We start from the raw sequence: 14030 nt of genomic DNA, 5'->3' as shown, positions 1-14030 counted from the left end.
GGTGAGCTCTAATGGCAAACAAATATTCAATACAGGCCCATGTGGCCAAATGTCAGCAGCGCACTACTGAGTACTGAAACTAAGCCAGCCTGATGAGGCTCAGACCCTTCTGCAAGATATTACCCTGGACTTGCCCCCATTCTTCTCTTCGATGTGTCACAAATTGTGTCCTCTCCAGAAGTGGTTACCTTTACGTTTCATGTAGAGCAAGTCTAATAACTTGGATAGGGGGCCTTTGAAATGGTTGCTCTATGGTGCTCATGCACTTGGGGTGCTAAGTATTGAAGATTTACAAACTCAAGCTGGTGTCAGATGCTTCCCGTGTGGATTTCTAATGGAATAATGTAAATAAATTCACTCATACTATCTCTGTAGCAAAGCAAAACTTACCTCTGTTTTCCCTTTACTTTGACAAGACCTCCTGGTGTCTTCATCTGAATCCCATGCTGTTGCCTGAGAAAACAAAATGCACAGGTCACACGACATTGCCACAAACCACCAAATCTGGAGACTCCCAGCACAAAAGCAAGTATCTCCAGCTAATTTATACAGCCCAATTTACAAGCAGTGTGATGACGGTAAACATGCATCTCACTCCCACTGTGCTCACTGCACACACTAATGACAAAAAGATGAAATGTCCAGAAGCAGAAGTAACTGGAATGTTAACAGGGGTAAGGCTTTGATTTACATGTAAGTACAACTTCTGATTATCATTCAACTGGAAGGTCCAAGAGTCAAGTCCCATAAGCCCTCACCCTTTCTCCAAACACCTAAGACCACCAGCTTTCATCACCAAAATGAAAACTTTTCCCTATGGCAAAACCAAGTAGTCCTGTACAGATATAGTAGACTCCTTAAATTTATCTTCAAGATTATCACCTTCGAAGTAATCCTGCAGTGAAGTGAGCTGGATCAAATGAGAGTTGAGAGCTGATGGACAAAACCCAGAGACAGAGAACGAGGAAAAGTTGCATAGTGATCTGTGGTGCCCTAGAAGTGTAGTCAGATCCTGACATGGAGTAAAGTGCTGAGGGCACTACTGACTGGGGACTGCAAGACTTCAGCCATGAGCTGGTGGGATTCCGTGGCCAACCTTGACTAACACCTTCACAAGGAAAGTCCAGCATAAGTGTGTCAGAACTTTCAGATTTAAAGAAATTCGGAAACAGACCCAATCATTCTATGCCCTCTGCAACTTTCATACCTTCAATATTTTTTAAAAATAGTCCTAACAAATTCAAGCAGGTATTGTTAGCTGGAGGTGAAAATACATATAAGCATCTGTACTATGCATAATACATTATTCTGCATACAAAAAGTATATATAGCTCTGTTTCATAGGGAGAGGCTATGCTTTCAAAGTTCAGATACAGATCCAAAGCTCCTCTAAAAGAGTCAGGACTTCTTCTTTCCCCCCAGCACTCTTCAATTCATTACCAACACAGTAAATAGCTTCAAAGTTTGGCCCGGATCTGAACTCTCCTTTGTCACTACAGCCAATATTTATTTATTTATTTTTAATACTGGACTTCCTTAGAAATTGTCCCCTTGACACACAACAAATCCTACTTCTTGCAGGAAATAGAAGAGACTACTTAAGAAAAAAGAATGACTCAACCCCAAAAACTCGGTTCCATTAAGACATTTGTTCATAACCACAAGAAATATACTACCCAGTAAATGCATTTACATACAATATTTGGAAAAAGGATACTTGTTCCACTTTCAAAAAAATGGCGTCTGTTCATTAGCTGAGCATCCCATTCCATTTGGCATGGGGTAAGTCCTTATAAGTACATGCAAAGATCTGGTGGGAGAATAGTAGAGATATTTCTCTGGGAGTCTCTTGGGAAATATCTCCCAAGCAGTGCAGTCCAACTGGCTCTGAAGGTCAAAAGCTTGTGCCTGAAAAGTGTTTTTGTCAGAGCTGAAATAAGTCCTTACTGGAAAGGATCATTTAGCCATATCCTGAGAGAGGATATGTCATCAGATGGGAAAACTCACTTTGATAAGCCGCGACAGAAGAGCAAGGAATTTTGACTGGCAACTGCCAGGAACCTTTGACATCTGTGAAACAACTGCATTTTGATCTCTAGTACCAATTCTGGCTCATGTTCTCATCTATCCACTGTGGTTTTGTATCTCAGATCAATTTTTGAGAAGCTTAATACAAAACAACTCCAGAAAAGAAGATACCTCATTAGGTGACTTCTCTTTCCATTTCAAAAACAGGGACAGACCACTCACAATTATACAGCTCATTTTTAACTTCACAGGGCTTGACAGGGCAAAATGAAAGCAAAAATTGTTGGTTACTACAGAAATCAATGCTGCTTCTCTGCAAATACTCTGGGTCTTCTGGAACTGTAGTAAAGCTACAGAGATGAATCTGGGCCTCCTAGGGGACACTTTGCTCTTCCTGCCAGACACCTGCACGCAGAGCTCTGAGGCACATTGTAAACATTGCTCATGTCAGAGCACTAATCCCCTCCAGCTATGTTTTTGGTGCCAAAACATTTTATTTTATTAGGCAACAGTGCCCTTCAGCCTTCTGAAGCACCACCTTGATGAGTCTTAGTGATAACAGAAGTTCTTGGTGATAGCCCAAATTATGGGAACATGTTGTTTGTGACTGCACCATTAGTCAGGGTGCACTTCATTAGAGCTAGGCAGATAATTAAGCAATATGGCAATTCAGAGCATATTTTACAAATCTCACACATCTTTGTTGGGGCAGGGAGAAACTAGTCGAGGGCTCAGTGACTTCAGTGACCTCTAGTGACTCAAAGAAAATATGTATGATCCTGCAAAGCAGAACATCATGTCAATAATAAAAATATAATTGCAAGGCCAAGCAGCAAATATGTGCTTAAATAACTGTACTTCAGGGTATGAACGTGCATCAGCCAGCTGACCTAATGCCTAGACAAATCCTTCTGCCAGACTGCCCACACAGCTGTAGCTGCGGCCTTTGGATTGTACCTGGTGAGAGGACCAGGGCAGACTCCTTCATAAAAGCTTTCTAGCCTGGCTTGATTTCTTTACTTGATTGATCAGATGTCTTTTCAGATCAGAATATGTCATCTCTGTTGTCCTGAGGTTTTCTGTGCAAACTCCCAGTGCAATGCTGGTGCTTTGCTTCCTGCATCTCACTCATTTGTTCAACCCTCTCCTTTGCAAATTACATTTACTTCCTCTCCCTGAGATTCATTTTGCCTCTAAATTAAACTACATCCTGGTCATTCACCGGAGATACCTTCAGAAAGATGTCTCATCTGGAGTACACCTGTGTGCACACAGTTGTACTTACATTCGTGCATGACCAAGTATTCTAAGAGATGCTTTGTTCCTTTGCCTTCTTACCTAATCTTAATGCTTCTCTGCCTTCCCCTCCTTTCCTCATCTTCCTCAATAAACCAAATGAATACTATTTCTTCTTGCTGACGAAAGCTGCCTCTGCACTCTTGGCTGATGTACAAGATGTAACCATCGTGCATCTTTGGTCACCCAGCTGTATCATTATCCTGAATTTATGATTATTTTCTCATGGCCTGCGCCATTTAAATTTCCCAGCTCCAGAAAAGTTATCTGGAATTATTTTTGTACCTCCTGCCCATCCAAAGCAGTAGAGTGGAAAACTCTGGACCCATTTAGCAAAAATTAAATTCACAGCATGGGTCATGGAAAACAGAGCCTAGATGAAGATATGACAAAGCTGGCAGCAAGAATACATACAAATGCAAGTTAATATGCACTTTCTCCTATCTGCTTCCTATCTGTCTCATGCTTAAGCAACCAAGTGAACACACTTTTCCAAAAGAAATGCAGCTTCTTACAGTGCTCCCAGCTACTTTGAGGACCTCTTTACAATCAATCACAGGGCCCAAGTGCAGAATGGAAGAACACTGGATTCACATGACATGTGAACGAAACAACCAGCTCAGGGCTGTAGCTGTTGTGTAAGACAAGAGCAATGCAAACCCTGAGCAGGACTGCCCAGCCATCTGTGCACATGGGCAACTTTGTTCCTGAATTGAAAATGCAGTTAATGTGACTTCCATTCAGCATAGTTGCATGGACTTGAGCACTATGCAGGCTGATTTTCCAAAAAAGGGGAGAGAAGGAGAGTCACATAATCACATGTACATGGTCTAACACTGGCCAACAAGATGATTAACAGAAATGGGCAACAGTGGCTAAAGCTCAGTCCATATCTAAGCATTCAAATGCCACAGTGAAGCACAAAAAGAAAGAGTTAATGTCTCTTCTAATCATAAGCATCACAGTTTGCTCCCAGTTCAGACTGCAGATCAACAGTAATCTAGAAATTCTAGCTCATCATGTGCTGTCAAATCAGTTATTCAGCACACACTGCTGAGAGAAGCTTTCTAGATACATTTATTTAATTACCTGCATATCCTAGTGTTGGCATCCAAAGTACCTGTCTGTCACTAGCAAATCCTGTTATCAATAGTTACATACATTCTCAAATGCTGATGTGAAAATCTCCTTGACTTCTATGGACCAGCTCTTACATTCAGGCCAGCAATTTATAATTATTAAAAGCACTACATATGAATTAATAGATTAAGCATACACTAATCCCTGCGCTGTACTTGCACAAGACAGATTGCAGGTTATTTTTTTTGTGCAAAAGTAGCCCCAAATCTCTGCTTTGAAACTAGAAACTGAAGACTGGATGAGAATAGGTTACTTCCATATTTATTGGGCAAATTAAACTCATTCTTAATTTCTAAACTCCCTTAATACAAATCTATCTGTTACCAACCTCACTTCCATTCAGTAAGTGCTCTGTACAAGCTTCTGGCAGCCCTGCATGCCTGAGGTCAGACCCAGAATCATGCTGTTCTCTCCTGTCAGTGGGGGAAAAAGGTGTAATACAAACATACATTGTGTATGCTTTCAAGAAGATGAACAAACAAATACAGGATTACTGCAGAAAAGGAGGAGCTGTGAGAAGCCTAGCATTTTTTACAAGGTGGTGAGTTCCTCAGGTTCCTGCTAACATCAGCGAATGCCAAAGCAGCACTACACGTCCCAGCTCCAGCCTGCGGGGACTGCAAGCAGCAGAAGCTCCCATTTCTATCATTCCTCTGCAGTGCACACAGGAGGCTCTTCAATCTGCCCGAGGAGCAAGCAAGAGGTGATTTCAGCTCTCTGCTTGTGCTGTGCAGAGCACCCTGGGCAGAGCCTGCTAGTCACATCACTCTTTGCTGAGGTTTCTATGAAGCATATTGAAAACACATTTCCATCATTTTATTTACTTCTGTCATATTAAATCCTCCAGAACTTCCCCATAAAGACTTGCTGCCATAGTCTACAAGTGGACAGCTAAACTCCTTTTTGAAGCATTGTCTTTTGTCTCATTTAGGCACATTTATAGTGCTCTCCAAACAATAACTTACCAAAATCCAACTTCCTAATAACGGAGCACGGGAGCTTAATACCCAGGAGGCCCTTTCTGAAGTTCCAACACAGGTAATTTATTAAAACTGTGATAAACGTGTCTGAGAAACAGATAGCTAATACCAAAAGGACATAATGGCAAGCGTCACTAAGTAGTTCTGCACTGTGCACATTGCAAGGCACTGCTGTGTGCAGTGACAGGTGTGAAGGATGATCGCAGGATTTGGTCAATTTGTTTGGAGGGGGGCGGGGAGGAGGAATGTGGATGAAGGGAATTGTTTTGTGTTTTATCAAATTATTAATTGATTTTCCTTAAGTGATCTGAGAGCCTTCGGGATGCAGTAAAACTCAAGCTGTAAGTTTCTTGTAAACCAAGTGCCCATCATGCACCCTGCCAGGCAGACCTGGCTGCATGCTCTGCTGGAGGGCTGGGCTGCCAGTCAGCTGGCAAGGCCTCAAAATGGCGCACTCACAAGATGGAGGCTGTCAAACATGCACAAGCAGTTCCAGTTTTGGTCACTTTAATCTCTGAATTGGAACTCTTCTCTATAAGCAATCTCCAGCCTCTTGCTATCCTATCCCTGCACCTAAGGCCACGGAGGGGGAACATTATCAGTTGCTTTGAGCTCTTGAATGGCTAACTCTACCAATTCCCCTCTCCCAGCTTCACAATCCTTTGTTATTCACTTGTATTACAGGAGCACGTAGAGGCATGGACTGAGATGGTGACCTTATATTTCTAGGCAATATAGAGACATGCTGTGGGAAAGAATTTCTATCTGACAGCACTTACAAGCTAAGCAGACAACACAGGCACATGGGAGGAAGGGAAAATCACAAGCACAGAGAGGTCAACTGGCTAGGAAAAGCCACTGAGCTTGTTAAAGGCAGAGTTGAGCACCAAACTTTGCTTTCTTAGGAACTAAAACTTCCCTGTGTAGCACAAAATGAGTTCTTGATAGCATTTTTTCACTAATATCACAGTGTGCACAGTGGGAATCAGTGCTGTACAGACAGCGGGTGCAGAGATGAGCACCATGCCATGCATCCAGTCATATTCTTTCTGACATTTCAGGAAAGGCCATAGTCTGACACACAAAACCAAAACTGATCTTTGGTGCCTCCAACTTCCGCTTGTACTGCAGGGGATTCCATTAAACAGTGTCAGGGCCATAAATTCAGCCTCCCCTCCCTCTGCAGTGTCAGGAAGGAATTTACAACTCTGGACTGTGCATTTCCTTATCTAGAAGGAGTATTGTATGAGGCTTAACAGATCATGGTTTCTACAGCACACTCAGATGGAAAGCACTATACAAGTATTTATTATGAAAGAAAACTGTCTGAAGTTTCAGTAAACATTTCATACCAAGTACTAAAATGGAAATATATTTTGCAAGATAAACAATAAATACAGTCACATCCATGTTTCAACCTGCTGTTTGCAGCCTTTTGTGAGTATTAGTGTACAAAGGACAGCTTGCAATAGAGCAGCCATCTCAACCCTGGGGACATACGGTCACATTCAAACTCATGTTTGAAGCAAGCGGATTGACTCTCTGGTGCTTTAAGCATAGTTTCAGCAGCCCTAGTTTAAAACATTTGTAACTGAATGCTGAATCCCACAAGAAGAAGACTTTGAGATTTTTTTAGATTTGCCATCTACATTTGCAGTTTTCAGAGTAGGTGATAAGTGCCTAAGCCTCCACTGAAGCTCAGGACTCCCTGCGTAAGCCTGTGTATAGCTGCAGCATAATTTGCCAAAATGTGTTATTAGCATAATGAGAGGCATTAGGATTAGCAGTGGATAGCAGTGCACAAAAGTGGACAGGAGAGACAATGGAGCATGACCACACAACAGGGAAAGGTCTCAGCTAGCTAAGACTCATTTTGAGGTTTTTGTAACCATTTCGTTTATCAAGGATGAGATTCTTCTGAGACACAAGGGAACACTTGGGAGAAAGCAAGATGAGAAGGCGTACATAACCAAGGGGAGGAGAAACGTGGGCTTCATGAGCTAATTCAAAGTGTGGTTAGCCTCTTATAGGAAGTGATAAGCAGACCTGTGAAATGCCCGTTACTTTCATACAAACTTTAAAGCAGCACACCAAGGATACAGTCCAAAGAAAGGGGAATCAGCCTAAGGATGCAAAGACACTGGTGACCCAGTGACAAAACAGTTGCTAACAGTGTGAGTTAAAAGATGCTACATCTGAACCAAAAAGCTCATGGAAGCAAGGAATGATGCCGTGATTACAGGTTTTAGCAACAGATTAGATAGCAGTACTGTCCATAACAGTAAAGTAAGATGGAATACATGCTCTGCTGTGGCTGTGTGCTGAGCTTATGCTGACAACTACATATTTATGCAACAATGTTAGATGAACATGCCAAGATCTTATTTTGGAAGAAAGATACAGCTATAGAGAACAGAGATAAAAATGGCACTGGATTTCTGTTTCCACTATCTATCTAGTTGTTTATGTTTTTATCATTCCATGTACAGAAAAATGTCAGTCTGTGGCAACAATTTCATTTTGCTGACGATCTACTTCACATTTCTTGAAAATGCTTAACATGGCAGTGATTTATTGCAAGTACAGCATGGGAATACTCACCTTCTCTTTTGAAAACTTAATCCATTGGATATTACTATTGCTTTTAAGTATTCAAAATTATGGATAGGGTCAAATGCAAGCAGATAGTCTTAGTTAACTGGGACATTTGGCATGGAAAGTGAAAAAAAAGACCTTAAAGCTCTCATCTGTAGCCAGACTAAAATGAACGACAACACTCAGAACTGGAGAGCAGCACAGAAAATGTTAGGGAAGGATGGCTCACATTGTTTCCTATTACTGGAGATCAAAAGCATACAATAACTGAGACAAGACTTCTAGTATACTGAGTAATTAACACAGTGAAATTTGGTTTCTTGCCATGTCACATTCAGTTTGTCACTTGTGACAACAAACATTTACTAAATATACTGGTGAACACGAAGACGTAAGATTATATGATAAATCAATGAAATAACTAAATAAAGAAGTTGAAAATACACACAGAGAAAAACAGTGAAAGAAAAATTCCACTGCAGTCAAGCACAAGTCAGGAATATATATACGGCCAATGCACACACAGGTGTGGTTGGACTGGCCAGGTGGGCACTACACAGCACTCCTCCTTACATCTCCAGCACTATTCTGTAAATAGGTTTTTCTATTTTTTCTATTTTTTTTCCCTTTCAGTAGCCACCAACAAAGTACAAGATATTTCTAAGAAACCAGCAAACGAACAGATTTACAGCAATGGTCGCCCTTGGTAAAATGAAGGCAATTCTTCCTTTGAGGCCCCTCTACTGCCAAAAGATGTCCATCCCCACCCCTTTATGTTCTTTGGCAGAGTCGCCATTCAGAACTAAATCCCTCCTTCCTTTTTGTGGGCTCCACTGATGGATGTGACAAGACTTCTAAGCAGACCCCTCTTAATGTTTTGCACAATGATTTCTGGAATACAGGGTTCAAAAACCCTTCCAATGGACCAGCCCATATTCAGTACAAAATCAATTTACCATGGCTATAGTCTTCTTTGTGCTTCTTCATCAAGCAAGGCAATCTTATTCTCCTTCATTTTTCTGCTCTGGATTTCCTTACCATTGTGTCCCTTTGAGGCTCGCTGCTATGTGGAGATGTTAAGGGTTCTCCAATACACAAGCTCTTATTTTTTTCTGCTTCTGAGACAGACTGGACAAATCCTGCACAGTCAACTGAGTGCATTTTCATACATCCACATTAAGAGTTCAGCTATGGAAGGTAACCTCCCTATACACGCTTCAAATCAAAAATATGATCATTTAAAGCAGAAATGAAACCTCTCTGCATTATCAGCTTTCTAAAATAAGTTGGGAAGATCTTGCATTCTTTATTCCTCTTCGGGTTACATCACTGAATATACTTATTCAGCATTTACCCCTCTGCTCTGAGTGGGAGAAAAATAAATTTGAAATGACCCAACTGGATCTGATTTTCCCCAAAATTATGCTGAGATTCAGGAATAAAAATCAGCACACTGTGCAGTATTTAAGAGACTAATGAAGAACTCAGGATAGCATTTTCACTGTTCTGTACCTCTGGTTTTTCTTTAGGTAATCACATCTATTGCATTAGGGGAGGTCTAATACTGTTTCACGTAACAAACACTGCAATATATTCTCATTAAAATTGTATAAGAGGTTGAGCACAGGTTGAGTCCTGTCTTGGCCTGAAAAAAGGGGGCAGTGTGCAATTAAACAAATAAAATGTGCATGTGATTCAGCTTATCCTATCAACATTCTTTTCTGGTTGTGCACTTAAGCTTGCTGTAGTGCAACCAAAAGTGGGAGAAAAAAAGGCACTGGAAATCTTTAATTAAGTGAAAGATGCATTAAGACCAAAGGAAGGTTTTGTGATTACTTTAATTAGCCAGGGCCAGTTTCATGCAAGCCAGAGAGATTGGGAAAGTTTTGCAAGGCACAGTGAAAAGAGATCCTACCTGAGCCTGAGTTGCACGAGGACCAGAAATGAAAACAAACTTTCCATCCTGCTCTTCTCTATTTCAAACAATAGATTCTGAGCTTCAAGAATATGGAGAAAACAAATTCTAAATCCTCAGCTAAAAAAAAAATATAAAGGGAGTGTTTGTACTTTATCCAATTCAGCAGACATATCTGAATTTCCATTTCTTTTGCATATCTGGATAAAGGATCTACACTACTGTTCCTAGATGGCAGGATATTGACATGCACAATGGTAGCACACATAAAACTCAACTGCACTCTCTAAGCATTTCTGCTTGCGGTTAACTGGCAATCCTTGCCCCACTGAGCCTCAACCCTTGGGTTAGTGTGAAAGACATCAGGCAGCTGCAAAAGCCAGGCAGAAAGAACAGAAGGAAGCAGTGGGATGACAATACAGTCAGGGATCACACAAGGTACACAGGCAAGTGTGGTGTGAGCTTTCCAGGGAAGGTTTTGACAACACATTTAGATTCTGACCTTTTGACTCTCTGGCTTCTGTGAGGTTTGATGCTCACAAACACAGCCTGTCAGAAAATATCACTTTTGATAAATCACCAATAACCAAGAATAAGTAGGAATCCTTCAAACATTATCAGACTGGGCTGGGAGAGGAAGCCAGTGATGAAAAGTCCCCCATGCTTCACAAAACATACTTCAGTATCTATTTTATTGTTCTCTATCTACACCGTGCGTTACAAACCTGCTTTCCTCCGCCAGGTGCCTAATGCTCTTGATAAGCTAATTACAGCCTTCTGCTTATTTCATGTCAAGCTTAACTCCCAGTCTGAGCCTAGCCTGCAGTTCTGGCATGTTTTTTCCTTAATCTAAGACCATCTGTGCTCTATCAACACAGAACTCTTAAGTACAAAGAAAGAGAAGAAACAACAGTGTTGAATTCCCCACACATTTCTCCCAGCTCCTCTACTACTCAGCAATTCCAGCTAATTTTGAAGCCAAAATACATCCAATCCTAAATACACTGGAAGGCTCCAAGCAGGCAACAGTTATCTACAACTTTACCTCCATGAGATGTAGTAATCCTTTCAGTGATCAATGGTGAGTCTGACAGAACCTGAAACTGTTTTTGCTTACATCTGCATCAAAAGCTTCATATTCCAAATACCATTGTATCACTAGTAGTACATGCTGCAGTTGAGTTCCACACTTGATCAATATAAAATCAAATACTTCTCTAGGAAACCAATTTGAATAAAAGCAATGGGATTGATTTATCAAGAGTCTAGAAGATATTTCCCAAGTTTCATCTACTGCTGTAGAATGGGAGCACGGAACTTAGGGATGCTGGCTCTCCTCCCCTCTCCCATCCCATCATCAAAATTCTGGGTATTTCTAGCCCCTTCTACACTGGGTTAGAAGCAGTTCCCACCTGCTGCTCCTGTGAGTGGCCAGAGCCCAACTGCTGTGTGTAGCATCAATCCACCTAGCTTCCTCCTACGGCTTGGGAACAGATGCCTTCAGATTCCCTGCTTGGTCTGTCACAGTTTGCCTTCTTTTGTCTCCTCTTCTCCAACACCAGACGTCAGCACCTGATGCTGTAGTGAGCTCTGCCAAGCTTCATCTCAATAAGGAATTTACTTGCTCCTTTTCCTGCAAAGACTCTTGATGCAATGTCTTTTATCCCTCCCTCCCAGCTCCTCCGTTCTGCTCTCCAGTTTGCACTCGCCTGCCAAACCAGGATTTATTTTCCAATTTTCTTCACTTCAAGCCTTGCCGTCACATTCCCTCTGCCACCTGTCTCTTTCCTTTCCTCGCTTCTACCATGTTTGTATCTGACCTCTACCAAGGTCAAGCATTCTACAAATGAGTCTTGAGAATATAATTATGTTTATAATTAAGTTGAGGAATACCAAATGATTCCCCAACAGGTATAATGCAGCATACTTCTTTGTACCTGTTCTGTCAGACTCATTTTTGGTAGTCTTCAATGCTTTTACATTTATTGCGTTTTGAAAAAAAGTTTTTCTTTGCCTTGTTCTTAAATCTCCAGCAACTGCTTTCATAGCAAAAGAGACTAAATTTGTAACAATTACATTAGCCAGAGACATTTTTTTCTCCTGTCACTGTGTTTACCACTAGTATATTCATGAACCATTGATCATTCTTTTCTGTCCCATGCATCAAAATCATCTCTTCTTAGGCAACTGCAGTTTATCTCTTAATACTCCCAGGCTAATTTCAGAACTTTCTTTGTCATTCTGAAGAAAGCTTCTATCTTTTCTCTTTGAGCTACCCTGCAGCCAATTCAAATGGCTGCAGCCCTATTATTCCTTCTTCTTTACTTACGAGGAAATGAACCATTCAAAAACTGAAAGCCATGCCTCCTCTCCCCTCTGAAATGGTTAACTAATAATTAAAGTAATGTACTGAACTTGATCCAATTTGCTGTCAAAAGTATTTCAGATGGAAAAATATCTTTACTAATCCCCTTCCCCCCTGTTCTTTCCAAGCTGATCTCTTATTTTAAAACAAGTTTAAAGAATTAATTTTAAAAAATTAAATAATTTTAAGTTTTTTTATCTCAAGGGGTAAGTTCCACAGCCCAACAATTCAATTTTTTACATTAAAAGAGTTTCCTTTAAGAAGTTTACAAAAATATTGTGAAAAGTTTGTCCATGGAGACACTCTTAAGATGCATAATTTCTTATATTGAAAGCAAAGGTGAAGATAACAACTGGTTAATATTACACATACCATGGCACAGAATATAACAACTTTTCAGACTCACAATTAAGACAAATTCACTACATTTGCATATGCATATCACTGTGCATAATACTTATGTGTTAAACAAAAAAGCTGTGTATTTCAAAGAACTTTAAGAGGACAAGCATCATCATCTCTGCTTCAGGTGTGGAGAAAGAAAAAGACAGGAGATGGCTGGAAACCACCTCACCACCATAGCTGTCCAAATGTGAGTTGTTTAGTCTATGCTATGCTTGGTCTCCCCTGTTTCAAAAGAAAATAGTCTGCACTTGGTCAAGCTACCAATAAAAACATACCAGATAGATATAAATACAACGTGGTAACTTTTAGATGAAGTATTTCAGTGGCAGTAGAATACTTGGCAGGATGTTGTTCCTGTGGACCATCCACACTGTGGTGGCACTCAGCTACTCTCTTATACCCCACAGACAGATTTCATCACCCCCCTCCCTTTGTTGGCACAACCTAACTTTTCTCTCTCACTGACAACACATTAGCAGCCAAATCACAGCAACAACTGCCTGACAGAATCCCAGAATGGCTGAGGTGGGAAGGCAACTCTGAGTCTATCTGGCCCAAGCCTGCTCAAAGCAGGCCACCAAGAGCAGGTTACACAGGCCAGTATCCAGGCGGCTTTTGAAGGATGTGAACTTTCATTTTCCAATGTGCTGGGAGGCCTTTGGCACAGTCAAGTTGGTGCCTGCTTACTCATCTGTTCTCTTAGCACATGGGTGCTTCCTTGAGCTCAGCCCAGGGAAGGCAGGTGAAGCCTTCAAGGCTAAAGCTCTCTGAGGTCATCAAAGGGCTGAGGGAAGCTGTACTGCACCAGACTTGACATCTTGTGGGAGTGATGAGCAAACCATTCCTGTCTCTGCTCCCCAGCTCTGGTTTTATGGTAACAGCTGCGCAGTCCATGTAAGTGACTCCACTGCATAGCCCCAGGCTCCAATAATCCCCACTACATTACTCATTCAGAACCATTACATTTAAAAGAAGCTGTAAAACAGACATCAGCTAAACTGTTACTAACAGAGAAAGTGGGATTATTTATCCAGGAGAAAAAAAAAAAAAACCACATGCACTGACAAGAAATGCATTTACTATAAAATAATTCTTTTTTTTCTTAGAGGTCAATGGCTGGTTTCGAAGGAAACGTATGAGGTCATGCATGGGTCCTTTAAGAGAGGTGCAAATCAATAAATGGTGATTTTTTAATGCTCTCTTTATAATGACTGGATGCTATCAGGGTCAAACTTAATCCCGTGCAGAGAGACAGCTCAAGGGACATGAATCATTTAAATCTCTCTTAAGCTTTGCTTTGAGTATA

General features: G+C 41.0%; 1 protein-coding gene across 2 annotated transcripts in view; it reads right to left on the bottom strand.

Annotated features, from left to right (window-relative positions):
* Positions 1-14030, bottom strand: part of SEMA5B (semaphorin 5B) — a 248368-nt gene that overhangs the window by 77490 nt on the left and 156848 nt on the right. For both annotated transcript variants that reach the window (XM_042877572.1, XM_042877571.1), the window contains exon 7: positions 391-453. In XM_042877572.1, the coding sequence (XP_042733506.1) occupies positions 391-453 (63 nt within the window). The remainder of the gene's footprint in view (positions 1-390; positions 454-14030) is intronic.

The sequence above is a fragment of the Lagopus leucura genome, unplaced genomic scaffold (assembly GCF_019238085.1).
Source record: "Lagopus leucura isolate 7727_CA_CO unplaced genomic scaffold, USGS_WTPT01 Super-Scaffold_100019, whole genome shotgun sequence".
Lineage (NCBI taxonomy): Eukaryota > Metazoa > Chordata > Aves > Galliformes > Phasianidae > Lagopus > Lagopus leucura.
The sequence above is the reverse complement of the archived record's forward strand: the minus strand, read 5'-3'. Positions and strand labels throughout refer to the sequence as shown.